The sequence below is a fragment of the Schistocerca serialis genome, chromosome 11 (assembly GCF_023864345.2).
Source record: "Schistocerca serialis cubense isolate TAMUIC-IGC-003099 chromosome 11, iqSchSeri2.2, whole genome shotgun sequence".
In the NCBI taxonomy this organism is placed as follows: Eukaryota; Metazoa; Arthropoda; class Insecta; order Orthoptera; family Acrididae; genus Schistocerca; species Schistocerca serialis.
This window is the reverse complement of record NC_064648.1, coordinates 198128372-198155388: the sequence shown is the minus strand read 5'-3', so window position 1 is coordinate 198155388 and position 27017 is coordinate 198128372. Positions and strand designations below refer to the sequence as shown.

The following is a 27017-nucleotide window of genomic DNA, read 5'->3' as shown; positions in this document are numbered from 1 at the left end:
GTTTTAGAAGCTCACGATACACCACGCATTTCTGATCCCACCAAAAACAGAGCATTGTCTTCTTGCCGAATCGATCTGGTTTTGCAGTAGATGTTGACGGTTGTCCCGGATTAACCTATGCTTTTTCCCATTTAGGATTCTTAAAATAAATCCATTTTTCATCGCCAGTAACAATTTGATGCAAAACTGATTTTCTTTCATGTCTTTGAAGCAAAATTTCACAAGTGGTTTTTCGGTTTTCCATCTGTCTTTCATTCAATTCATGTGGCACCCTATTTCCACACTCTTGGATCTTTCCCACAGCTTTCAAACGGTCAGAAATTGTTTCTTGTGCAACATTTAGCATTGCTGCCATTTGCTTCTGACTCAAAGTATCATCTTTATCCAATATTGCTTGCAATTCGACGTCTTCGAACTTTTTTGGTGGTCTTCCACAGTCTTCATTTCTTACATCAAAATCATTATTTCTGAACCGTTGAAACCATCTTTTCCATGTTGCTTCTGATAGAGCAAGATAACCATATGCCTCGACAAGCATTCGATGCGACTCTGCAGCACTTTTTATCAAATGAAAACAAAAAATTAATGCTTTCCGCAAATCGTCACTTTCTGGTACAAAATTCGACATTGTTAACACGATGAAAACATATGATGTTGTTTGTTCCATGACTTGATGCATACTAAGTATCTTTGAAAGAAGTCATACCAACCAAACAAAAAAAAAATTAAGGCTCGTTCACAACAAACGTTCCCTGTCGACACATTTGTATCTTAACGCTCATTTCATACCGGTACACCTGATATACCGAGGGTCTCACAGAGGTGTTTACAGACCGTAATTTCCCTCCCAGCCTTGTACAAAATCAAATCTCCCATGCCTTACCTCTCCAGTCACCCACCACCTCCTGAAGTCCCACCGTCCAGCCACAGAGGAGCATTTCCCTTGCACTATTCGTCCACGAGACTCAAGAGGGCCATAGACATGGGTTCACAGGTAGATGCCGTGTTTCTTGACTTCCGCAAGGCGTTCGATACAGTTCCCCACAGTCGTTTAATGAACAAAGTAAGAGCATATGGACTATCAGAGTTCCTACATAACAGAACGCAGCATGTCATTCTCAGTGGAGAGAAGTCTTCCAAAGTAAAAGTGATTTCAGGTGTGCCGCAAGGGAGTGTCGTAGGACCGTTGCTATTCACAATATACATAAATGACCTTGTGGATAACATCGGAAGTTTTCTCAGGCTTTTTGTGGATGATGCTGTGGTGTATCGAGAGGTTGTAACAATGGAAAATTGTACTGAAATGCAGGAGGATCTGCAACGAATTGACGCATGGTGCAGGGAATAGCAACTGAATCTCAATGTAGACAAGTGTGATGTGCTGCGAATACATAGAAAGATAGATCCCTTATCATTTAGCTACAATATAGCAGGTCAGCAACTGGAAGCAGTTAATTCCATAAATTATCTGGGAGTACGCATTAGGAGTGATTTAAAATGTAATGATCATATAAAATTAATCATCGGGAAAGCAGATGCCAGACAGATTCATTGGAAGAATCCTAAGGAAATGCAGTCTGAAAACAAAGGATGTAGGTTACAGTAAGCTTGTTCGCCCACTGCTCGAATACTGTTCAGCAGTGTGGGATCCGTACCAGATAGGGTTGATAGAAGAGATAGAGAAGATCCAACGGAGAGCAGCGCACTTCGTTACAGGATGATTTAGTAGTCGCGAAAGCGTTACGGAGATGATAGATAAACTCCAGTGGAAGATTCTGCAGGAGAGACGCTCAGTAGCTCGGTACGGGCTTTTGCTGAAGTTTCAAGAACATACCTTCACCGAGGAGTCAAGCAGTATATTGGTCCCTCCTACGTATATCTTGCGAAGAGACCGTGAGGATAAAATCAGAGAGATTAGAGCCCACACAGAAGCATACCGACAATCCTTCTTTCCACGAACAATATGAGACTGGAATAGAGGGGAGAACCGATAGAGGTACTCAAGGTACCCTCCGCCACACACCGGCAGGTGGCTTGCGGAGTATGGATGTAGATGTAGATGACTCAGTTACACCCAGGAATGTAGCAACTGAATCACATTTTCCACTCGTCTTTTGAGTACCTCTCGTTGTGCCCTGAAATGAGGAATGTCCTACCCGCTATCCTCCCCATCCCTTCCTGCCGGACCTACACAATATCCTAATCCGTCCATGGTCCCAACCTGTTGTCTCGTGGTCCACATTCCTGTAATAGACCTAGACGTAAGACCTGTCCCATACATACTCCGACCGCCACCTACTCCAGTCCAGTCACAAGCATTGAAGGCAGGATTACCACTGAAATCAGTCATGTGAACTACAAGCTAAGCTGCATCCACTGTAGTGCATTCTACGAGGGCTATCCACAAAGTACATTATGTTTTGGAATTAAAAATAAATGAAGTATTGGAAATTTTTTTAATTATATACAGATGAAAGCCACACTTAAATACTACTTTTCTACATAGTTGCCACTTAAACTGAGGCACTTATCATAGCGATGGACAAGCTCGGAAATTCCTTCGTCGTAAAATTCGGCTGCCTGCGCCTTCAACCACGTGGTTACCTCTTCTCGAAGCTGTGCGTCGTCATCAAAACGCTGCATAGCCAACCACTTCTTCATTGCTGGGAATAAGTGGAAGTCGCTCGGTGCCAGGTCGGGACTGTACGGCGGGTGAGGAAACGACTCCCACTTAAAAGGTTCGAGAACTTCACGAGTGGCATTTTCTGTGTGGCCCCGGGCGTTGTCATGAATCGGCAAGATCTTTGAGCCCAACTTTCCGCTGCACTTGTTTTGTATTGCTCTTCTGAGGTTGTGCAGAGTTTGGCAATACCTTTGAGAGTTTATTGTAGTGTCTCTTTCCAGTAAATCCACAAAAATCACACCTTTTCTGTCCCAAAAGAGGTAACCATGTGGTTGAAGGCGCAGGCGGCCGAATTTTACGAAGAAGGAATTTTCGAGCTCGTCCATTGCTACGATAAGTGCCTTAATTTAAATGGCAACTATGTAGAAAAGTAGTATTTAAGTGTGGCTTTCATCTGTAAATAATAAAAAAAAAATTCCAATACTTTATTTATATTTAATTCCAAAACATAATGTACTTTGTGGAAAGCCCTCGTATTTGGGCATGACAACTGACAAGCTGTCTGTCTGCACAAATGGCCACCGACGAACTGTGGCCGACAGACAACTGGAACACCCAGTGTCTGAGCACACTGCCCAACACGACGTTCTAAATTTCAATTACTGCTTCACAGCCTGTCCAATCTGACGTACGAAGACCTGGAAAGAAGACAGGATGGCAGGCAACTCCTACGGATTGCTAAAGCAAGAGATACGGCAACCAAGGACATAAAACCAATGAGGCAGATAAAGGATGAATGAAGTGTAGTATTACACACCCTTGAGAAAATCCTGAAAAGGTGGTGGGTGTACTTTAAAAGGCTACTGAATGAGGAAAATATATGAGACAAGTATGAGGATGCAGATTTAAATGAAGGAATGATCCAAAGTATAAATAGGGAAGAAGTCGAACACGCAATGAAGAAAATGAAAAACGGAAAGGCCGTAGGGGCAGACCAAATCCCAATAGAAGCACGGAAAAGTCTGGGAGAACAGGGAACTGACGTTCTCTGGGATCTAATGCAGAAGATCTGGAAAGGAGAAAGAATGCCGAATGCATGGAGGAGCAGTATACTGGTTCCCAAATAAAAGGGGAAACGGGACGTCCAAAACTGTGGCAATTACAGAGGGATAAAACTGATGTCCGACACAATGAAGATCTGGAAAAGGATAATTGCAAAGAGATTGCATCTAGAAACTGAAGTACGTGAAGAAAAGTTTGGGCTTATGCCGCAAAGAGGAACAACCGGTGCAATATTTGCACTAGGGCAACTGACAGAGAGGCACAGAGAAGTACAAGCTGAACTACGTATGACCTTTATTGTTCTTGAGAAGGCATACGGCAGAGTGCCGAGGCAAGAGTTATGTGCAAAGTAAATGCCTGCAAGAAAAATACATCAGGGTGGTAGAAGACATGTATGAAGGTGCAATGACACAAGTCGGGAGAAGTGCAGGTGCAACAAAGGCATTTTCAGTGAGAGTATGACTACCATCAGCGATCTGCTCTCAGCCCATGTCTCTTTGACCTTGTCATGGATGTACTAGTCAAAGATGGGAAAACCTCGGAGCATGATGCTTGCCAATGATGATGTAACGTGTTACCCACCCAGGAGACATTTCTAGACAAGTTTGAACAGTGGAGAAAAGCTCTAGAGGAAAGGGGAATAAGAATTAGCAGGATGAAAACAGAGTTTGAGTGTACGAAGGATGCCAAAGATCTATATATTAACCTGCAACAACTGACACTGGTCTAGAAATTTAAATACCTAGGCTCTCGCATGCAAAGTGATCAAGGACTGGATGCAGAAATATAGCACAGGATAAATAGTGGATGGATGAACTGAAGGAAACTGAGCTGAGTACTGTGTGATAAGAAGGTCAGCTGCAGAATGAAGGAAAGCTTTACAAGTCTGTGGTGAGGCCTGCGATGCTGTATAGCGCAGAAACTTGGCCAATTACAAAAGCCCGAGAGAAAGAGATGCAAGTGGCAGAAATGATAATGTTAAGGTGGACGAGTGAGGTGACACAAAAGGATAGACTAAGGAATGAGTGCATAAGGGGAACAGTGAAAGTGGGGCCCATAGGGAAGAAGATCCAAGAAAGTAGGCTAAGATGGTATGGACACGTGCAGAGAAGATGGGAGTACTTCGTAGGGAGAAAGAGTTGAAGACCCAGAAAACGAAGGATCGAGGAGAAGAGGAAGACCGAAATTGAGATGGAAAGGCACGGTAGCAGGGGACCTACGGGAGAAAGGATGGCTCAGAGAAGAAGCAATGGATAGGCATTTACGGAAGAGAAGGATCCAGCAAAGCAACGCCGGCCACACATGACGTGGAAAGAGGCTGAGATGATGACGATGATGATGATGATGATGATGATGATCCTGTCCAATCTGGATCCCTCCAACCAACACCAACTTTTCTGCAGGTGGGAACTTTTCCTGCAATATATCGTACGTTCCCGTAACCCTCGTGGCCTCGACCTTCGTCAGTCGCTGTGCTTCACTCACCCTCCCTGTTCCCACTCCAGCACTACACAGCCCTCAATCTTCGCTTCTCTCCTTTCCCGCCCCTCCCACCTTCCACCTAACCCCCCAACTGCACCTAGCTGCCCTACCCTCTCTCCAGCTCATCCCTCTATGCTCCCACAAGCAGCACTTTACTGCCCCTCACCTCTGCCCTGCTATCCCACCTCCTTACCGCCCCAGCCACTTCCTTACCCCCCAACTGCACCTAGCTGCCCTACCCTCTCTCCAGCTCGTCCCTCTATGCTCCCACAAGCAGCACTTTACTGCCCCTCACCTCTGCCCTGCTATCCCACCTCCTTACCGCCCCAGCCACTTCCTTACCCCCCAACTGCACCTAGCTGCCCTACCCTCTCTCCAGCTCGTCCCTCTATGCTCCCACAAGCAGCACTTTACTGCCCCTCACCTCTGCCCTGCTATCCCACCTCCTTACCGCCCCAGCCACTTCCTTACCCCCCAACTGCACCTAGCTGCCCTACCCTCTCTCCAGCTCATCCCTCTATGCTCCCACAAGCAGCACTTTACTGCCCCTCACCTCTGCCCTGCTATCCCACCTCCTTACCGCCCCAGCCACTTCCTTACCCCCCAACTGCACCTAGCTGCCCTACCCTCTCTCCAGCTCATCCCTCTATGCTCCCACAAGCAGCACTTTACTGCCCCTCACCTCTGCCCTGCTATCCCACCTCCTTACCGCCCCAGCCACTTCCTTACCCCCCAACTGCACCTAGCTGCCCTACCCTCTCTCCAGCTCATCCCTCTATGCTCCCACAAGCAGCACTTTACTGCCCCTCACCTCTGCCCTGCTATCCCACCTCCTTACCGCCCCAGCCACTTCCTTACCCCCCAACTGCACCTAGCTGCCCTACCCTCTCTCCAGCTCATCCCTCTATGCTCCCACAAGCAGCACTTTACTGCCCCTCACCTCTGCCCTGCTATCCCACCTCCTTACCGCCCCAGCCACTTCCTTACCCCCCAACTGCACCTAGCTGCCCTACCCTCTCTCCAGCTCATCCCTCTATGCTCCCACAAGCAGCACTTTACTGCCCCTCACCTCTGCCCTGCTATCCCACCTCCTTACCGCCCCAGCCACTTCCTTATCCCCCAACTGCATCTAGCTGCCCTACCCTCTCTCCAGCTCGTCCCTCTATGCTCCCACAAGCAGCACTTTACTGCCCCTCACCTCTGCCCTGCTATCCCACCTCCTTACCGCCCCAGCCACTTCCTTACCCCCCAACTGCACCTAGCTGCCCTACCCTCTCTCCAGCTCGTCCCTCTATGCTCCCACAAGCAGCACTTTACTGCCCCTCACCTCTGCCCTGCTATCCCACCTCCTTACCGCCCCAGCCACTTCCTTACCCCCCAACTGCACCTAGCTGCCCTACCCTCTCTCCAGCTCGTCCCTCTATGCTCCCACAAGCAGCACTTTACTGCCCCTCACCTCTGCCCTGCTATCCCACCTCCTTACCGCCCCAGCCACTTCCTTACCCCCCAACTGCACCTAGCTGCCCTACCCTCTCTCCAGCTCATCCCTCTATGCTCCCACAAGCAGCACTTTACTGCCCCTCACCTCTGCCCTGCTATCCCACCTCCTTACCGCCCCAGCCACTTCCTTACCCCCCAACTGCACCTAGCTGCCCTACCCTCTCTCCAGCTCATCCCTCTATGCTCCCACAAGCAGCACTTTACTGTCCCTCACCTCTGCCCTGCTATCCCACCTCCTTACCGCCCCAGCCACTTCCTTACCCCCCAACTGCACCTAGCTGCCCTACCCTCTCTCCAGCTCGTCCCTCTATGCTCCCACAAGCAGCACTTTACTGCCCCTCACCTCTGCCCTGCTATCCCACCTCCTTACCGCCCCAGCCACTTCCTTACCCCCCAACTGCACCTAGCTGCCCTACCCTCTCTCCAGCTCGTCCCTCTATGCTCCCACAAGCAGCACTTTACTGCCCCTCACCTCTGCCCTGCTATCCCACCTCCTTACCGCCCCAGCCACTTCCTTACCCCCCAACTGCACCTAGCTGCCCTACCCTCTCTCCAGCTCGTCCCTCTATGCTCCCACAAGCAGCACTTTACTGCCCCTCACCTCTGCCCTGCTATCCCACCTCCTTACCGCCCCAGCCACTTCCTTACCCCCCAACTGCACCTAGCTGCCCTACCCTCTCTCCAGCTCGTCCCTCTATGCTCCCACAAGCAGCACTTTACTGCCCCTCACCTCTGCCCTGCTATCCCACCTCCTTACCGCCCCAGCCACTTCCTTACCCCCCAACTGCACCTAGCTGCCCTACCCTCTCTCCAGCTCATCCCTCTATGCTCCCACAAGCAGCACTTTACTGCCCCTCACCTCTGCCCTGCTATCCCACCTCCTTACCGCCCCAGCCACTTCCTTACCCCCCAACTGCACCTAGCTGCCCTACCCTCTCTCCAGCTCATCCCTCTATGCTCCCACAAGCAGCACTTTACTGTCCCTCACCTCTGCCCTGCTATCCCACCTCCTTACCGCCCCAGCCACTTCCTTACCCCCCAACTGCACCTAGCTGCCCTACCCTCTCTCCAGCTCGTCCCTCTATGCTCCCACAAGCAGCACTTTACTGCCCCTCACCTCTGCCCTGCTATCCCACCTCCTTACCGCCCCAGCCACTTCCTTACCCCCCAACTGCACCTAGCTGCCCTACCCTCTCTCCAGCTCGTCCCTCTATGCTCCCACAAGCAGCACTTTACTGCCCCTCACCTCTGCCCTGCTATCCCACCTCCTTACCGCCCCAGCCACTTCCTTACCCCCCAACTGCACCTAGCTGCCCTACCCTCTCTCCAGCTCGTCCCTCTATGCTCCCACAAGCAGCACTTTACTGCCCCTCACCTCTGCCCTGCTATCCCACCTCCTTACCGCCCCAGCCACTTCCTTACCCCCCAACTGCACCTAGCTGCCCTACCCTCTCTCCAGCTCGTCCCTCTATGCTCCCACAAGCAGCACTTTACTGCCCCTCACCTCTGCCCTGCTATCCCACCTCCTTACCGCCCCAGCCACTTCCTTACCCCCCAACTGCACCTAGCTGCCCTACCCTCTCTCCAGCTCGTCCCTCTATGCTCCCACAAGCAGCACTTTACTGCCCCTCACCTCTGCCCTGCTATCCCACCTCCTTACCGCCCCAGCCACTTCCTTACCCCCCAACTGCACCTAGCTGCCCTACCCTCTCTCCAGCTCGTCCCTCTATGCTCCCACAAGCAGCACTTTACTGCCCCTCACCTCTGCCCTGCTATCCCACCTCCTTACCGCCCCAGCCACTTCCTTACCCCCCAACTGCACCTAGCTGCCCTACCCTCTCTCCAGCTCATCCCTCTATGCTCCCACAAGCAGCACTTTACTGCCCCTCACCTCTGCCCTGCTATCCCACCTCCTTACCGCCCCAGCCACTTCCTTACCCCCCAACTGCACCTAGCTGCCCTACCCTCTCTCCAGCTCATCCCTCTATGCTCCCACAAGCAGCACTTTACTGTCCCTCACCTCTGCCCTGCTATCCCACCTCCTTACCGCCCCAGCCACTTCCTTACCCCCCAACTGCACCTAGCTGCCCTACCCTCTCTCCAGCTCGTCCCTCTATGCTCCCACAAGCAGCACTTTACTGCCCCTCACCTCTGCCCTGCTATCCCACCTCCTTACCGCCCCAGCCACTTCCTTACCCCCCAACTGCACCTAGCTGCCCTACCCTCTCTCCAGCTCATCCCTCTATGCTCCCACAAGCAGCACTTTACTGTCCCTCACCTCTGCCCTGCTATCCCACCTCCTTACCGCCCCAGCCACTTCCTTACCCCCCCAACTGCACCTAGCTGCCCTACCCTCTCTCCAGCTCATCCCTCTATGCTCCCACAAGCAGCACTTTACTGTCCCTCACCTCTGCCCTGCTATCCCACCTCCTTACCGCCCCAGCCACTTCCTTACCCCCCAACTGCACCTAGCTGCCCTACCCTCTCTCCAGCTCGTCCCTCTATGCTCCCACAAGCAGCACTTTACTGCCCCTCACCTCTGCCCTGCTATCCCACCTCCTTACCGCCCCAGCCACTTCCTTACCCCCCAACTGCACCTAGCTGCCCTACCCTCTCTCCAGCTCATCCCTCTATGCTCCCACAAGCAGCACTTTACTGCCCCTCACCTCTGCCCTGCTATCCCACCTCCTTACCGCCCCAGCCACTTCCTTACCCCCCAACTGCACCTAGCTGCCCTACCCTCTCTCCAGCTCATCCCTCTATGCTCCCACAAGCAGCACTTTACTGCCCCTCACCTCTGCCCTGCTATCCCACCTCCTTACCGCCCCAGCCACTTCCTTACCCCCCAACTGCACCTAGCTGCCCTACCCTCTCTCCAGCTCATCCCTCTATGCTCCCACAAGCAGCACTTTACTGTCCCTCACCTCTGCCCTGCTATCCCACCTCCTTACCGCCCCAGCCACTTCCTTACCCCCCAACTGCACCTAGCTGCCCTACCCTCTCTCCAGCTCATCCCTCTATGCTCCCACAAGCAGCACTTTACTGTCCCTCACCTCTGCCCTGCTATCCCACCTCCTTACCGCCCCAGCCACTTCCTTACCCCCCAACTGCACCTAGCTGCCCTACCCTCTCTCCAGCTCATCCCTCTATGCTCCCACAAGCAGCACTTTACTGCCCCTCACCTCTGCCCTGCTATCCCACCTCCTTACCGCCCCAGCCACTTCCTTACCCCCCAACTGCACCTAGCTGCCCTACCCTCTCTCCAGCTCATCCCTCTATGCTCCCACAAGCAGCACTTTACTGTCCCTCACCTCTGCCCTGCTATCCCACCTCCTTACCGCCCCAGCCACTTCCTTACCCCCCAACTGCACCTAGCTGCCCTACCCTCTCTCCAGCTCATCCCTCTATGCTCCCACAAGCAGCACTTTACTGCCCCTCACCTCTGCCCTGCTATCCCACCTCCTTACCGCCCCAGCCACTTCCTTACCCCCCAACTGCACCTAGCTGCCCTACCCTCTCTCCAGCTCATCCCTCTATGCTCCCACAAGCAGCACTTTACTGTCCCTCACCTCTGCCCTGCTATCCCACCTCCTTACCGCCCCAGCCACTTCCTTACCCCCCAACTGCACCTAGCTGCCCTACCCTCTCTCCAGCTCATCCCTCTATGCTCCCACAAGCAGCACTTTACTGCCCCTCACCTCTGCCCTGCTATCCCACCTCCTTACCGCCCCAGCCACTTCCTTACCCCCCAACTGCACCTAGCTGCCCTACCCTCTCTCCAGCTCATCCCTCTATGCTCCCACAAGCAGCACTTTACTGCCCCTCACCTCTGCCCTGCTACCCCACCTCCTTACCGCCCCAGCCACTTCCTTACCCCCCAACTGCACCTAGCTGCCCTACCCTCTCTCCAGCTCATCCCTCTATGCTCCCACAAGCAGCACTTTACTGCCCCTCACCTCTGCCCTGCTATCCCACCTCCTTACCGCCCCAGCCACTTCCTTACCCCCCAACTGCACCTAGCTGCCCTACCCTCTCTCCAGCTCATCCCTCTATGCTCCCACAAGCAGCACTTTACTGCCCCTCACCTCTGCCCTGCTATCCCACCTCCTTACCGCCCCAGCCACTTCCTTACCCCCCAACTGCACCTAGCTGCCCTACCCTCTCTCCAGCTCATCCCTCTATGCTCCCACAAGCAGCACTTTACTGTCCCTCACCTCTGCCCTGCTATCCCACCTCCTTACCGCCCCAGCCACTTCCTTACCCCCCAACTGCACCTAGCTGCCCTACCCTCTCTCCAGCTCATCCCTCTATGCTCCCACAAGCAGCACTTTACTGCCCCTCACCTCTGCCCTGCTATCCCACCTCCTTACCGCCCCAGCCACTTCCTTACCCCCCAACTGCACCTAGCTGCCCTACCCTCTCTCCAGCTCATCCCTCTATGCTCCCACAAGCAGCACTTTACTGCCCCTCACCTCTGCCCTGCTATCCCACCTCCTTACCGCCCCAGCCACTTCCTTACCCCCCAACTGCACCTAGCTGCCCTACCCTCTCTCCAGCTCATCCCTCTATGCTCCCACAAGCAGCACTTTACTGTCCCTCACCTCTGCCCTGCTATCCCACCTCCTTACCGCCCCAGCCACTTCCTTACCCCCCAACTGCACCTAGCTGCCCTACCCTCTCTCCAGCTCATCCCTCTATGCTCCCACAAGCAGCACTTTACTGTCCCTCACCTCTGCCCTGCTATCCCACCTCCTTACCGCCCCAGCCACTTCCTTACCCCCCAACTGCACCTAGCTACCCTACCCTCTCTCCAGCTCATCCCTCTATGCTCCCACAAGCAGCACTTTACTGTCCCTCACCTCTGCCCTGCTATCCCACCTCCTTACCGCCCCAGCCACTTCCTTACCCCCCAACTGCACCTAGCTGCCCTACCCTCTCTCCAGCTCATCCCTCTATGCTCCCACAAGCAGCACTTTACTGCCCCTCACCTCTGCCCTGCTATCCCACCTCCTTACCGCCCCAGCCACTTCCTTACCCCCCAACTGCACCTAGCTACCCTACCCTCTCTCCAGCTCATCCCTCTATGCTCCCACAAGCAGCACTTTACTGTCCCTCACCTCTGCCCTGCTATCCCACCTCCTTACCGCCCCAGCCACTTCCTTACCCCCCAACTGCACCTAGCTGCCCTACCCTCTCTCCAGCTCATCCCTCTATGCTCCCACAAGCAGCACTTTACTGCCCCTCACCTCTGCCCTGCTATCCCACCTCCTTACCGCCCCAGCCACTTCCTTACCCCCCAACTGCACCTAGCTGCCCTACCCTCTCTCCAGCTCATCCCTCTATGCTCCCACAAGCAGCACTTTACTGTCCCTCACCTCTGCCCTGCTATCCCACCTCCTTACCGCCCCAGCCACTTCCTTACCCCCCAACTGCACCTAGCTACCCTACCCTCTCTCCAGCTCATCCCTCTATGCTCCCACAAGCAGCACTTTACTGCCCCTCACCTCTGCCCTGCTATCCCACCTCCTTACCGCCCCAGCCACTTCCTTACCCCCCAACTGCACCTAGCTGCCCTACCCTCTCTCCAGCTCATCCCTCTATGCTCCCACAAGCAGCACTTTACTGTCCCTCACCTCTGCCCTGCTATCCCACCTCCTTACCGCCCCAGCCACTTCCTTACACCCCAACTGCACCTAGCTACCCTACCCTCTCTCCAGCTCATCCCTCTATGCTCCCACAAGCAGCACTTTACTGCCCCTCACCTCTGCCCTGCTATCCCACCTCCTTACCGCCCCAGCCACTTCCTTACCCCCCAACTGCACCTAGCTGCCCTACCCTCTCTCCAGCTCATCCCTCTATGCTCCCACAAGCAGCACTTTACTGCCCCTCACCTCTGCCCTGCTATCCCACCTCCTTACCGCCCCAGCCACTTCCTTACCCCCCAACTGCACCTAGCTGCCCTACCCTCTCTCCAGCTCATCCCTCTATGCTCCCACAAGCAGCACTTTACTGCCCCTCACCTCTGCCCTGCTATCCCACCTCCTTACCGCCCCAGCCACTTCCTTACCCCCCAACTGCACCTAGCTACCCTACCCTCTCTCCAGCTCATCCCTCTATGCTCCCACAAGCAGCACTTTACTGCCCCTCACCTCTGCCCTGCTATCCCACCTCCTTACCGCCCCAGCCACTTCCTTACCCCCCAACTGCACCTAGCTGCCCTACCCTCTCTCCAGCTCATCCCTCTATGCTCCCACAAGCAGCACTTTACTGTCCCTCACCTCTGCCCTGCTATCCCACCTCCTTACCGCCCCAGCCACTTCCTTACCCCCCAACTGCACCTAGCTACCCTACCCTCTCTCCAGCTCATCCCTCTATGCTCCCACAAGCAGCACTTTACTGCCCCTCACCTCTGCCCTGCTATCCCACCTCCTTACCGCCCCAGCCACTTCCTTACCCCCCAACTGCACCTAGCTGCCCTACCCTCTCTCCAGCTCATCCCTCTATGCTCCCACAAGCAGCACTTTACTGTCCCTCACCTCTGCCCTGCTATCCCACCTCCTTACCGCCCCAGCCACTTCCTTACCCCCCAACTGCACCTAGCTGCCCTACCCTCTCTCCAGCTCATCCCTCTATGCTCCCACAAGCAGCACTTTACTGCCCCTCACCTCTGCCCTGCTATCCCACCTCCTTACCGCCCCAGCCACTTCCTTACCCCCCAACTGCACCTAGCTGCCCTACCCTCTCTCCAGCTCATCCCTCTATGCTCCCACAAGCAGCACTTTACTGTCCCTCACCTCTGCCCTGCTATCCCACCTCCTTACCGCCCCAGCCACTTCCTTACCCCCCAACTGCACCTAGCTGCCCTACCCTCTCTCCAGCTCATCCCTCTATGCTCCCACAAGCAGCACTTTACTGCCCCTCACCTCTGCCCTGCTATCCCACCTCCTTACCGCCCCAGCCACTTCCTTACCCCCCAACTGCACCTAGCTGCCCTACCCTCTCTCCAGCTCATCCCTCTATGCTCCCACAAGCAGCACTTTACTGTCCCTCACCTCTGCCCTGCTATCCCACCTCCTTACCGCCCCAGCCACTTCCTTACCCCCCAACTGCACCTAGCTGCCCTACCCTCTCTCCAGCTCATCCCTCTATGCTCCCACAAGCAGCACTTTACTGCCCCTCACCTCTGCCCTGCTATCCCACCTCCTTACCGCCCCAGCCACTTCCTTACCCCCCAACTGCACCTAGCTGCCCTACCCTCTCTCCAGCTCATCCCTCTATGCTCCCACAAGCAGCACTTTACTGCCCCTCACCTCTGCCCTGCTATCCCACCTCCTTACCGCCCCAGCCACTTCCTTACCCCCCAACTGCACCTAGCTGCCCTACCCTCTCTCCAGCTCATCCCTCTATGCTCCCACAAGCAGCACTTTACTGCCCCTCACCTCTGCCCTGCTACCCCACCTCCTTACCGCCCCAGCCACTTCCTTACCCCCCAACTGCACCTAGCTGCCCTACCCTCTCTCCAGCTCATCCCTCTATGCTCCCACAAGCAGCACTTTACTGTCCCTCACCTCTGCCCTGCTATCCCACCTCCTTACCGCCCCAGCCACTTCCTTACCCCCCAACTGCACCTAGCTGCCCTACCCTCTCTCCAGCTCATCCCTCTATGCTCCCACAAGCAGCACTTTACTGTCCCTCACCTCTGCCCTGCTATCCCACCTCCTTACCGCCCCAGCCACTTCCTTACCCCCCAACTGCACCTAGCTGCCCTACCCTCTCTCCAGCTCATCCCTCTATGCTCCCACAAGCAGCACTTTACTGCCCCTCACCTCTGCCCTGCTATCCCACCTCCTTACCGCCCCAGCCACTTCCTTACCCCCCAACTGCACCTAGCTGCCCTACCCTCTCTCCAGCTCATCCCTCTATGCTCCCACAAGCAGCACTTTACTGCCCCTCACCTCTGCCCTGCTACCCCACCTCCTTACCGCCCCAGCCACTTCCTTACCCCCCAACTGCACCTAGCTGCCCTACCCTCTCTCCAGCTCATCCCTCTATGCTCCCACAAGCAGCACTTTACTGTCCCTCACCTCTGCCCTGCTATCCCACCTCCTTACCGCCCCAGCCACTTCCTTACCCCCCAACTGCACCTAGCTGCCCTACCCTCTCTCCAGCTCATCCCTCTATGCTCCCACAAGCAGCACTTTACTGTCCCTCACCTCTGCCCTGCTATCCCACCTCCTTACCGCCCCAGCCACTTCCTTACCCCCCAACTGCACCTAGCTGCCCTACCCTCTCTCCAGCTCATCCCTCTATGCTCCCACAAGCAGCACTTTACTGCCCCTCACCTCTGCCCTGCTATCCCACCTCCTTACCGCCCCAGCCACTTCCTTACCCCCCAACTGCACCTAGCTGCCCTACCCTCTCTCCAGCTCATCCCTCTATGCTCCCACAAGCAGCACTTTACTGTCCCTCACCTCTGCCCTGCTATCCCACCTCCTTACCGCCCCAGCCACTTCCTTACCCCCCAACTGCACCTAGCTGCCCTACCCTCTCTCCAGCTCATCCCTCTATGCTCCCACAAGCAGCACTTTACTGTCCCTCACCTCTGCCCTGCTATCCCACCTCCTTACCGCCCCAGCCACTTCCTTACCCCCACCACCCAGACTGGACAGGCTTCTCCTACCACACACAGCTGCTCACAGGCTGACCTCGGGGGCCAGGGATAGTGGTTGTGTGTGTGCGAGTTGTGTTTGCTGAATGTGTGTGTATGTTGTCTAATTCAGAAGAAGGCCTTTTCAGCCAAAAGCTTGTTTGTTTGGCAGTCTTTTTGTTGTGCCTGTATGTGACTCAACATCTCTACGATACAGAGTGATTCACGAAGATATGCAAATATTTTCTGCAGGTAAAACTACGAAAAAAGTTCGTATAAACATACGTCTGCAAATGTTACAGAGTTACGGCTAATAAAATATTTTGCCTGAAATTTAGCAACTTTGCTAATATGAAACCGTCGCAAAACTGTATGAGGTTAAAGTAAAGCACAATTTCCATTTATTTTGTAGTTATTGGTCTTGTGAATCTACTAAAACATGTCCCAGACATGTATCTCCAGTTGCTTTCCAGAACATCCAGAGAAGCAAAGATTATTATACATGTAAATTTGTTTACTTTCCATTAAGAATGTAGAAACATTTATGTCATTGTTGGCAACCATTAGTGAGTTGTTTCAGTCTTTCCTAACCTTGAAACAAGTTTTCTGTATTGTTCAGTAAACAGTGTATTTAAGTGAAACCACACAGTAACTGTTGTAGTTTCTAGATTATTTATGAAATAGGGATGCCTTTCAAATTTCGGACAGAGGAATATGCCAATGTGGTGTTTATTTATGGCAAATGTGATGGTAATGCTACGGCTGCAGTTGACAAATATCGCTTATGTTATCCAACTTGGAGGAGAGGAGGAAATTAAGAACAACCCCGTCAAACTGAAACGAGCAGCAAAATCTGTCCATACACATGCAACCAAATACACTGAACTCAGTGGAGACGTTGTTGAACATTTACTGTGAAATTGTATATACACTGTACAACTTCCTTAACACTGAGCTTTGTTTTTTTTCTGGTTTAAAATGAATTTACGTGTGCTATGGTATTAATAAAAGCAGATAATCTGACATATTCATACAATGTCTGTTATTACCGTCATTTTTCCAAAATTAAATTCTCTACAATTTTTGTTGAGAACTTCGTGCTATTGTCTGGAATTTAAAAAACAAATTGGGTCAAGTAGTTAATGAATTAAATGTTTTATGACATTACGTCTTTGCTTCTCTACATGTTCTGGAAAATACTGAGGATACATGTCTGGGACATGTTTTATTAGATTCACTAGCTCAAAAACAACAAAATAAATGGAAATCGTGCTTTTCTTTAACCTTATACAGCTTTGCTATGGCTTCATATTAGTGAAGTTGCTAAATTTCAGGCAAAATCTTTTATTAGCCGTAACTCTGTAACTAAACATTTCCAGACCTATGTAAATAGTTTTACCTGTAGAATAACATATTAAAATATTTGCATATCTTAGTGAATCACCCTCTATAGTGAGTAGCATTCCATCCTTTCATAATATTGTTGTTATTCCATCCTGGATTATCCACTGTTTGATTAAACCAGAAGTTATTCATTAAGCAAAATAAACAATTATCTATTCTTCTCGAATCTAAAACAAAAGGATATTTAATAACTTTGGTTGTTTCAGTTAGACTTACAAAGAAACAACACTAATATGTAGTTAAGTATTAATATTCCTCATTTCAACCCACTTCATCATGAACATTATTTTTCTTGGAAATGATTTTGTGGTATTCATGACAGTACAGTTTTAAATTAAACAACAACAACAAAAAGATTATCTTCGTGATTGTGTCTGTTTGTGATTTATTGTGTTCATTTGTCTATTGGGTGTTTACAAAAGGGAAAACCCTTTCGACATTGGCATTACAGTCTAGAATTGCAGAGTAATATTCTGCAAATTTCAATAATTCAAAATAAAATTCTTCATTATGTACCCAAGTGTCACAATGTGTGTAGCAGTGAAGCGCAAACACGGCATAGTGTGTTGGGTTCATAATATGAAAACTGAAACAAATTATTATGTGGTTTCTGGAGACACTATGAATTTATACTTGGTATTAGGGTATGATCTTCTAGACCAAAAGCTTTAATGAACGCCAATTGGGTTACTGTTAGGGAGCCAAAAAGAGGAGTTCATCTTTTGTGCAGCCATACAGCAGATAAACCAGAATTAGATACTGGAAGCTATATTAGTGAAGAAATAAAGGAGAATGCTAGAACTGAAGGTTTAGTGACTGACTACATGTCAACAAAGATCAAAACTACGGATGTCAGAACATAGACTGTTGTGAAAGAAGGTGAACCAAGACTAAGCAGACTCAGAAGAGATTGTGACCAAGAAAGAGAAACAATATGTCACAACTGAGTCAGGGCGTGCATCGATCAAGGAATAACACAATTAAGTTAATCCAAATAAAGCTTTGAAATTAATTTCACAAAATGCCAGTTCTTGAAGAGATGCATCAAACATTGTGGTCAAAAACTACTTTTGAAAATATGAAAGCCTTTCAAAACTGCAGTAATACGAAGTTTCCTGACTGACAGAGTATTTCAGGCAGTTACCTCATGCTATCCATCAACTGCAAAATCCCTAACTGATTTACCAAGAAATGATCAGGAACATGAACTGAACAAGAGCTGCGGTGAATAGTCAAGACTTTCAAACATTTCACCCCTCGGATGCTGTTTTATAAATTTACAACAAAAAATACAAGACTGAATTGCACCCAGATGCAAACAAAGGTGACCCTGAAGCTGTGTTTTCACAAAAAATCTCTAGATGATAGGTTGCATATAGTCTCTTTTATCGGTAAGGAAATAATACTTCAGGGAAATACTGTGTCAATTCAATACACCACTCAACTCAATCCACTCAGACTTCTTTCGAATTGGATAAGAGATGGAAAACTACCAGTCTGAGAGGTATATGACAAATGCAACGCAAGTTGCAGGTCAGCCAAGTTTAGAATTTGTGTGAAATCTGCACACATCTGTCTCAGTGTGAACGACTGTAACAATTTTCACATGCAAGTTCACCTACCTTGACCTTTGATCTCGATTGTCTCAAAACACCCAATCTTCAATTTTCTTTTTGGGGGTCAGGGGGAGGGGGGGGGGGGGGGGGGGGGGGGGCGGGGGGGGGTTGGGCGGGCAGTTGGGTGGATAAAAAAAGCCCACTGTATTACCCCACTACGTTACTATAAACATGGTAAATCTGAAGAAGGCACACCAAAGTCATTGTGCAAAAAGTTTATTTCACACAACTTCCAGACTTAGCCGACATGTAACTTCCTTCACAACTGTCACATACCTACAAAACTGTTATACACCTCTGCAAAGTGTGGTTTTCCATCTGCTATCTGGATCATTGGATGCACCAAATTTGAAAGTAATCTGTGATGCTCAAATTGAAAATGTTACTTTTCTGCACTGAAATGACATGGAAATGACTCATCAAGAATGTGTTGGAAGAAATCTTTCAAGTACAAAGACACTGATCTTAATCCAAAAATACAAACACAAACTTAATCAAAATTAAAGCTGAAGACCAAGAATCTCGGTGGCTACAAAGTTCGAAATTTGAGACTAACGGTATACACGAGAGAATTCCACTACTGTAACAAAACACAACAAATTTATGCACAACCCTCAACATGTAAATACTTATCATCTGAGTTGAATGAATGCCAGGATGAATGAATGTGAGATTCGCATATAAAGATGGCTGCCCCACTTGCGACTTGCATCAGGGAAGAACAGTGTTCTGTTATTCGGTTTTTTCGTAGTGAAGGTGTGAAACCTATTGAAATTCATCACCAAATGAAGGTTCAGTACGGTGATGCATGTTTGTCACGGCAGCAAGTCTACGGATGGAGTAGGAAGTTCGCAAATGGTGTGACTTCAGTGGAAGATGCTCCTCGACCAGGTCAGGCGCAACGAGTTGTGACTCCACAGAACATTGCAGCAGTTGAAGCCATAGTGAAGGAAAACCGCTGAGTGACACTGAATGACATTGCAGCGTGTTTACAGATTAGTCATGGGTCAGCACACCACATTGTGCACGATGTGCTCCAGTTTCACGTAGTGTCTGCAAGATGGGTGCCACGGCAGCTGACTCCTGAAATGAGAGAACGACGTGTCGATGCTCGTGAAGAAATTCTTCGGCGCTTTGAATGAGAAGGTGATGGCTTCCTTGCAAGAATCGTTACTGGGGAAGAAACCTGGGTTCACTTCCACCAACCGGAAACTAAGAGAGCGAGCAACGAATGGCACCATTCCTCATCACCAAAACCAAAGAAGTTTCGAACAGAACCATCAGCAGGGAAGGTCACGATCTCTTTTGGGACGAAAGAGGCATCATTTTGGAACATTACATGCCTAGAGGGACCACTGTAACCATCATACACAGATCTCCTAAAAAATCATCTGCGGCCTGCAATCAAATCAAAGCGACGTGGATTGCTGTCAGCAGGTGTCCTTTTGCAACGAGACAATGCAAGGCCCCACACTGCCCATACAACAGTTGCAACAATCACATACCTGCATTTTGTGTGTCTTCCTCATCCACCATACTCACCAGACCTTGCTCCAAGCGATTTCCATGTGTCTGGACCACTCAAAGGCGCAACGGGAGGAAAGAAGTTCCGTTCTGATGAAGAGATACGCCACGCGGTGCACGAGTGGTTGCACAGACTACCAAAAGAATTTTTTTCTAAAGGAATTTATGCACTTTCTAAGCACTGGAGGACTTGCATTGAGCATGGGGAAGATTATGTTGAAAAGTGATACAGCTTTGTACCACTTCTGCACAGTAAATAACATTAAAAAAAAAATTTAAGGTTTTCATTTGATTCACCCTCATATATATATGTGGTGTCAGTTCTTTCACATGTGTCCGAAGAAAAAAAACAGACGTCATTTTGATCGTGCAGCCACTGTGAATTAAGATAGAAAGGAATTACAGATATTGGCTGTGAGTGGGCACTGGTTTAAATCAATTAGGAAAGCTGAAAATTTGTGCCAGACTGTAATTCGAACCCATGTCCACTCCTCACTGGGCACATACTCTGACCACTGAGCCATCCAGACACACTGGTCGTTGCAACTGCACAGTCTGCCCCTCAGACATAAATTCTCAAATTAGACACACACAACTGATGTATTGCCTCTTGCCCATTTTTCTCGTTACTAGTACATTTTGCCAATTCCTGTAATTAGCACTGGCTGCTGGATCAAAATGGTGTCTATTCTTTTGGACATGTTTGAAAGAACAGACACCGTACGTATACACAGAGGAGGACAGCTAATGATCTCTTCAGTGTGGATGCACATCAGACTCAAACTCAAACGGGAATTGGCAAAGTGCCGTGAGTAATGAGAATAATGGACAACGGCATTACATCAGTAGTGTGGGGATAATTTGAGAATATGGGTCTGACACGTAGCATGCTAGGGTAGTCCGTGCAGTTGCAATGACCACTGCGTCTGGATGGGTTGGTGGTCAGAGCATCTGCCCACTGAGCAGGAGACAAGGGTTCGAATCCCAGTCCAGCATAAATTTTCAGCTTTCCCCCTTGTTTGAAATCAATGTCCACTTGCAGCCACTGTCTGTAATTGCTTTGTCTCTTAATGTGGAGCAATTTTTGCATGTTCGTGGAGAATTTCCTGTGGACTCTTTGTTGTCAATTCTTTTTTTTTCGTCATTAAAATTTTTGCTTTAGTGATTACCCTAAGACCACACAGCCCTCACCTTGTAGTCCGAGCCCCAGTGCTCGAGCCCGTAGTTGACAAACTTCCTGAGGACGTCCAGCCTCTCTGAGCTGGAGATGTCCCAGTGGCGCGACTCTTTGATCTCGGTGAAGATCCACGGCTTGTAGAGCGCACCGCGGCCGATGGCCACGCCGGCGACGTGCGGGTAGTCGTTTCGCACCCGCCGGTAGTCCTCCCAGGACAGGACGTCGCCGTTGCCGAAGAGCGGAACACCTCGCCGCGCCGCCAGCTCTGCACACTGCTCGATGTAAGGCCAGTCCGCCAACTTGCTGTACCGTTGCTCACGTGACCGCCCATGGAGCTGAGAAGAGTCAGAATAAGGGAGGAGCAAATTACTGATGGAGAAAGGCTAGGAACAACAGCAATAATCATCCAGGAACAACAGCAATAATCAATTGAATGAAAAAATATTTTCTGAGTAATGACAAATTAACAATGGTTTAAAATTACACTAGCAAAAACCAGCAATGCATCGCAATTGCTAAATATGTATGGGAATTGGATGTATGTTATAAACTTCTCCTCCTCTCCCATCTCTCTATCCATTCCCAACACCCCCCCCCCCCCCCCCCTCATTTCCCAGCTCTCCATTTCCTCCTCTCCCCTCTCTCAGGCCTTGACCCTGTTTATTATTATTATTGCCAATAAACCTTGATTTGGAATTGAAGTCACTTAAGATGAACAGGCAAATTGATTGGGAAAATTGCTATATTGGATGTGAGAGACCTATTCTGCTGCCAGATCTGCAAGGACAGTACGAAGGGTGTTCAATAAGTAAGCCAAGACATTTTTTTTCCTCAGCCAATTTTGGTTGAAAAATTACAGAATTTGCTGTGGGACGTTGTGGAATATTCCTGCTTCAGCCCCTATACTTTCGTGAAGTTCTGATAAAGGCAGTGCTACACATAGCCTCCAAAATTGCACCTGTAATGGAGGTGCATTCCTAGCAAGCAGCTGGCAGAAAACCAGAGCACCGCAGATATTCATAGGCATTTGCAGAACATCCGCAGAGACCTGGAAGTGAACGAAAGCACAGCGAGTCGCTAGGAGAGGCATCTGTCAGAATCACAAGTCATGCAAGCCTGTCACATCCTTATGTGTTGGCCGGCAGCCACACAATGTACGGACACCCATTTGACATCACTGACCGATCACAATCAAACAACTCACTGTTCGACAATATTCCAGGGAATGTCTCTGTTAACAGTGCTGACATACTCTTCCACCAGTTAGGCTACTCAAACATTTATGTCCAATGGGCCCCCGTTGCCTGACCGAAGACCATAAAGAGCAACGAAGGAGGACCTTCTGTGCAGAATTGCGAGACTGATTGTGACAATTTGTTGTTGAACATTGTCACAGGCAATGATACGTGCATTCATCAATTTTAACCAGAAACAAAATGGCAATCCGCGAAGTGCAGCCATACCACCTCTCCTACAAAGGAAAAGTTCACAGCCACACCCTCTTCCTCCTCCACTTTACAGCCTGGATCTTCCACCTTCCAATTTCCGTCTGTTTGGCCCAAGCAGTAAATGGATGTGAGCTGTGTCACGGCTCAGCATTTTGATTTACCTGCGAGATTATTTCACTTGTTTTCGCCACCGAGATAGGGGGCGTGATCGCTGATCGCTGAGTGCCGTTGGCGCTGGTGCGTGAAGCAGGAGTTTTGGGAGGACGGCTCGGTCGGTAGATGGCGACAGGAAGGAAGCGGTGAGGAGTCAACTGGTGCCAGCCGATTGAGGACTGCCACTAAGGCCGAAATTTTCATATACTTTTATTACATTTCATGATCATTACTTATTATGGGGCTGGTACTTGTAGCCAACATTTTGTGATTTGGAATAATTCGGAGAATATCATCACGTGCCAGGTGTCTACTGTGAATAATTCTTAATTTGTTTCATACTGTATGGCACAGTATCCACTATCATCGATCATTTTATGAAAGTTCTGTCCAAATTATTATTACATTAAATCTTGTTAAACTTGGTGCGTTTAAATTGCAAATTTCCTAATTCTACTAATATTGCTTGGGATATAGATTTTGAGCTGTGTTGTGTATGCACTTAAAAGGACTGTTGTGAGTGAGAAGCACACTTGGGTGTGTAATGTTTTCAGATCCATTGTTGTTTATACTGCGTGATTTGTTGGATTTTGTAGTGAGTGTAACTTTAATTTGCGTGATTCTGTTTTGTAGAATGTTTTTCGTGGCAGCATTTGAGAAACAGTTGTTACAAGAAGTTGCTAGCTCTGAATTGCCACCTAGTTAATCAATCATTTATTGACAGATAAGTTTGTCTGTCTGTAGCAAGTAAGAGGCAGCAACTGTAGCTTGTTAGTACAAAAACTGTTATGCAGAAATTTGAATGGGAAAAAAGCAGTCATCTTTTATTATAAAGTTGTTTTATAGTATGTTGGAAGATCATTCTTTTGAGCTGTGTTTATTCTGTATCAATCAAATTTAGGTATCACACAGCTGGCAGAAATGACTGTTGAGCTCTTAATAGACTGTATGTGTGAAATAATTCGTGTAGTTTTGTGAGTGATGTGTTAAATTATTTATTTGTAAGTTGTTTTGAAGGTCTGCATTTTTGGTGTTTTCACCTTATGTTGAACCAAAACAGTATTCTTGAGGTCTTGATGACTGCACATGATATATAATATACCTTTTACTAACAATACCTTTATGTTTCAGAGTGGAGCTGCATGTTCTTCTGGAGAATGTTTAAAAAAATGTTTTTCTATTGCTAAAATTTCCTTAAAACTGTTAATTGTATTAACTTGGATGTACAACCAATTATTGTTAAATAATAAATTTGTGCCAACAAGGCTTGGACCCAATAAATGTGCCTACACCTTCCCCATCCTGGCTCTGCTACCGTCTGTACATTACAGGATGATGAAGAGGTTACTGATGAAACAAGATGTTGGCTCCAGTGTCAAACAGTAGAGTGGTACTGTGTACGCATAAGACTATCACAATGAACTGCAATTATGTTGAAAAATATGGTTTTGTAGCTAAAAAAATGGGAAATAATGTGGTGTATTGGAATCCCGTATAAAACCAACCCACTTTCAGAAAAAAGTGTTGGATTACTTATTGAAGATCCCTTGTACTTGAAATGACATTATTTTTCACAGTTTTAATCTGCAAATTGGTAGGACTATGAAGTTTCAAATGATTCAGAGTCTGTAGTAATATTCTAATTGTAAGCTGCTAACACAAAAAACCACTTTCCTGTTTGCAGTTAAGACCAGCTGCGAGCACAAAAAACCCCAGCACAGTTGTGTATACAATTTTTGTTTAAAAGTATAGATGGGAGACAGGATTGTAGCCTATCTAATACACTATTCAATCTGTACGTTGACAAAGCAGTAACGGAAATATAAGAAAAATTTGGAGAAGGAATTAACGTTCAGGGAGAACAAATAAAAATTGCAAGGTTTGCAAACGAGATTTTAAATCTGTCGAGACACCAAAGGACTTGGGAGAGCAGTTGAACAGAATGTATAGCATCTCGAAATGAGTTTACATGGTCAATATCAACAACAGTAAAACCAGGGCAATGGAGTGTAGTTGAATTAGAACAGGCAGTGGTGAAGGAATTAGATTAGGACACAAGATGTTAATATTAGTATGTACAGTTCGCAATTTGCATATAAAAAAACTGAAAATGGCTGCGGCGGAGAGATTTTAATATGCAGACTGGCAACAGCAAGAAAAGCTTTATAGGAGCAATAAGATTAAAAAAAAATACACCTTCATAAGGCTTTTCTGGAGGTATTTGTAGTAGTAAGGTCATACATGGAAGTAAAATGTGAACAATGAAAAGAACAGACAAGGAAGAAATAGCAGATTTTGAAATGTGGTACTATAGGAAAATACCAAATAGTAGATGACTAGATTGGGTAACAAATCAAGTGGTACTGAAAAAAAAATTGCAGAAAAAGGAAATTTATATCACTACCTGCCAAAAAGAAGGGTTCAGTTCACGAAACAAATCACAAGGCATCATCAAAGAATTGTCATCTTCGTAATGGGGGGAAGTGGGTGTGTGTGTGTGTGTGTGTGTGTGTGTGTGTGTGTGTGTGTGTGTGGGGGGGGGGGCTCTCGCGTGCTTGTGGGGGTGGGGGATAAAAACCGTAGTGAGAGACAAATGTTTGAGTACAGAAAGCAGTTTCATATGGATGAAGGGTGCAGTAGTTATTCTGGGATGAAGTAGCTTGTATGGGGCAGACTAACGAGGAAAGCTGCATCAAATCAGTCTTTGGAATGAAAACAAGAAAACCAACAACAACAACACTTACAACTTCAAATGGTTAGTCTCTTCATGAAGGGGGCTCAAAATACACACATCAAAAATGTTTTCCATCACCCCAGTTCCCGGTACTCCTGAAGATAAGATGTTGACTGTGGATATTGTATCACGGACACAGTCACTTTGACTGTTCAGAGATGTCACTAAACCCGCCCAAAGATGTAAACAACCAGCAGTGCCTATTAGACGGAGGGGCTCGACAGCCGATCAGTTCCAGTCATTCCGCCAGGAAGGAGGTACACGGCTCGTGTTGTCTGTAGTTCAACCGTGCCTAGACGGTCAATACCGCAGTTCGATCGCGCCCACATTGTTACTTTGCCCCAGGAATGGCTCTCAACAAGGGAAGTGTCCAGACGTCTCGGAGTGAAACAAAGCGATGTTGTTAGGAGACAGAGAGAGACAGGAACTGTCGATGACATGTCTCGCTCAGACCAACCGAGGGCTACTCCTGCAGTGGATGACCGATACCTACGGATTATGGCTCAGAGGAACCCTGACAGCAACACCACCATGTAGAATAATGCTTCTCGTGCAGTCACAGGACGTCGTGTTACATCTCAAACTGTGCACAATAGGCTGCATGATGCGTGACTTCAATCCCAACATCCATGGCAAAGTCCATCTTTGCAACCACAACACCAGGCAGATTGGCCCAACAACATGTCGAATGACCTGCTCAGGATTGGCATCACGTTCTCTTCACCGATGACTGTCACATATGCTTCCAACCAGACAATAGTTGGAGACGTGTTTGGAGGCAACCCGGTCAGGCTGAATGCCTTGAACACACCGTCCATCGAGTGCAGCAAGGTGGAGGTTTCCTGCTGTTTTGGGGTGGCATTATGTGGGGCTGACGTCCACTGCTGGTGGTCACGGAAGGCACCGTAACGGCTGTACAATACGTCAATGCCATCCTCCGACCGATAGTGCAACCGTATCAGCAGCATATACGTGATACATTCGTCTTCATGGCTGACATTTCGTGCCCCCATCATGTAGATCTTGTGAGTGACTTCCTTTAGGATAATGACATCGCTCGACTAGAGTGGCCAGACATTTCTCCAGACATGAACCCTATCAAACATGCCTGGGATAGACTGAAACGGGCTGTTTATGGACAACGTGACCCACCACCTACTCCGAGGGATCTACACCAAATCGCAGTTGGGGAGTGGGACAATCTGGACCAACAGTGTCTTGATGAACTTTTGAATAGTATGCCACGAAGAATACAGGCATGCATCAATTCAAGAGGATGTACCAGTGCGTACAGCAATCTAGACCACCACCTCTGAAGGTCTTACTGTATGGTGGTACAACATGCAATCTGTGGTTTTTATGAGCAATAAAAAGGGCAGAAATGATGTCTATGTTCATCTCTATTCCAACTTTCTGGAACTCTCAAAACTGAGGTGATGCAACACTTTTTTTGATGTGTGTATTATTGATGTTAACGACCATGCTATGATATGTTCACAAAGTAGAATTTCTGATCTAGGCGACATTTGGACAATGAAAGTTTTCATTAGCAACAAATGAGAATTTGTACCAAGGACGGCGTTCGAATTTGGGTCCCCTTCTCACTGGGCATTAGCGATCTACGCCACCTCGGTACAGTGATTAAAC

The 27017-nt window shown here is 48.8% G+C and overlaps 1 protein-coding gene across 1 annotated transcript in view; it reads right to left on the bottom strand.

Moving 5' to 3' along the window:
- The window catches only part of LOC126427309 (tRNA-dihydrouridine(47) synthase [NAD(P)(+)]-like), a 237196-nt gene that overhangs the window by 24073 nt on the left and 186106 nt on the right, over positions 1-27017 (bottom strand). The window contains exon 9 of the mRNA XM_050089613.1: positions 21050-21370. Coding sequence (XP_049945570.1) covers positions 21050-21370 — 321 coding nt within the window. The remainder of the gene's footprint in view (positions 1-21049; positions 21371-27017) is intronic.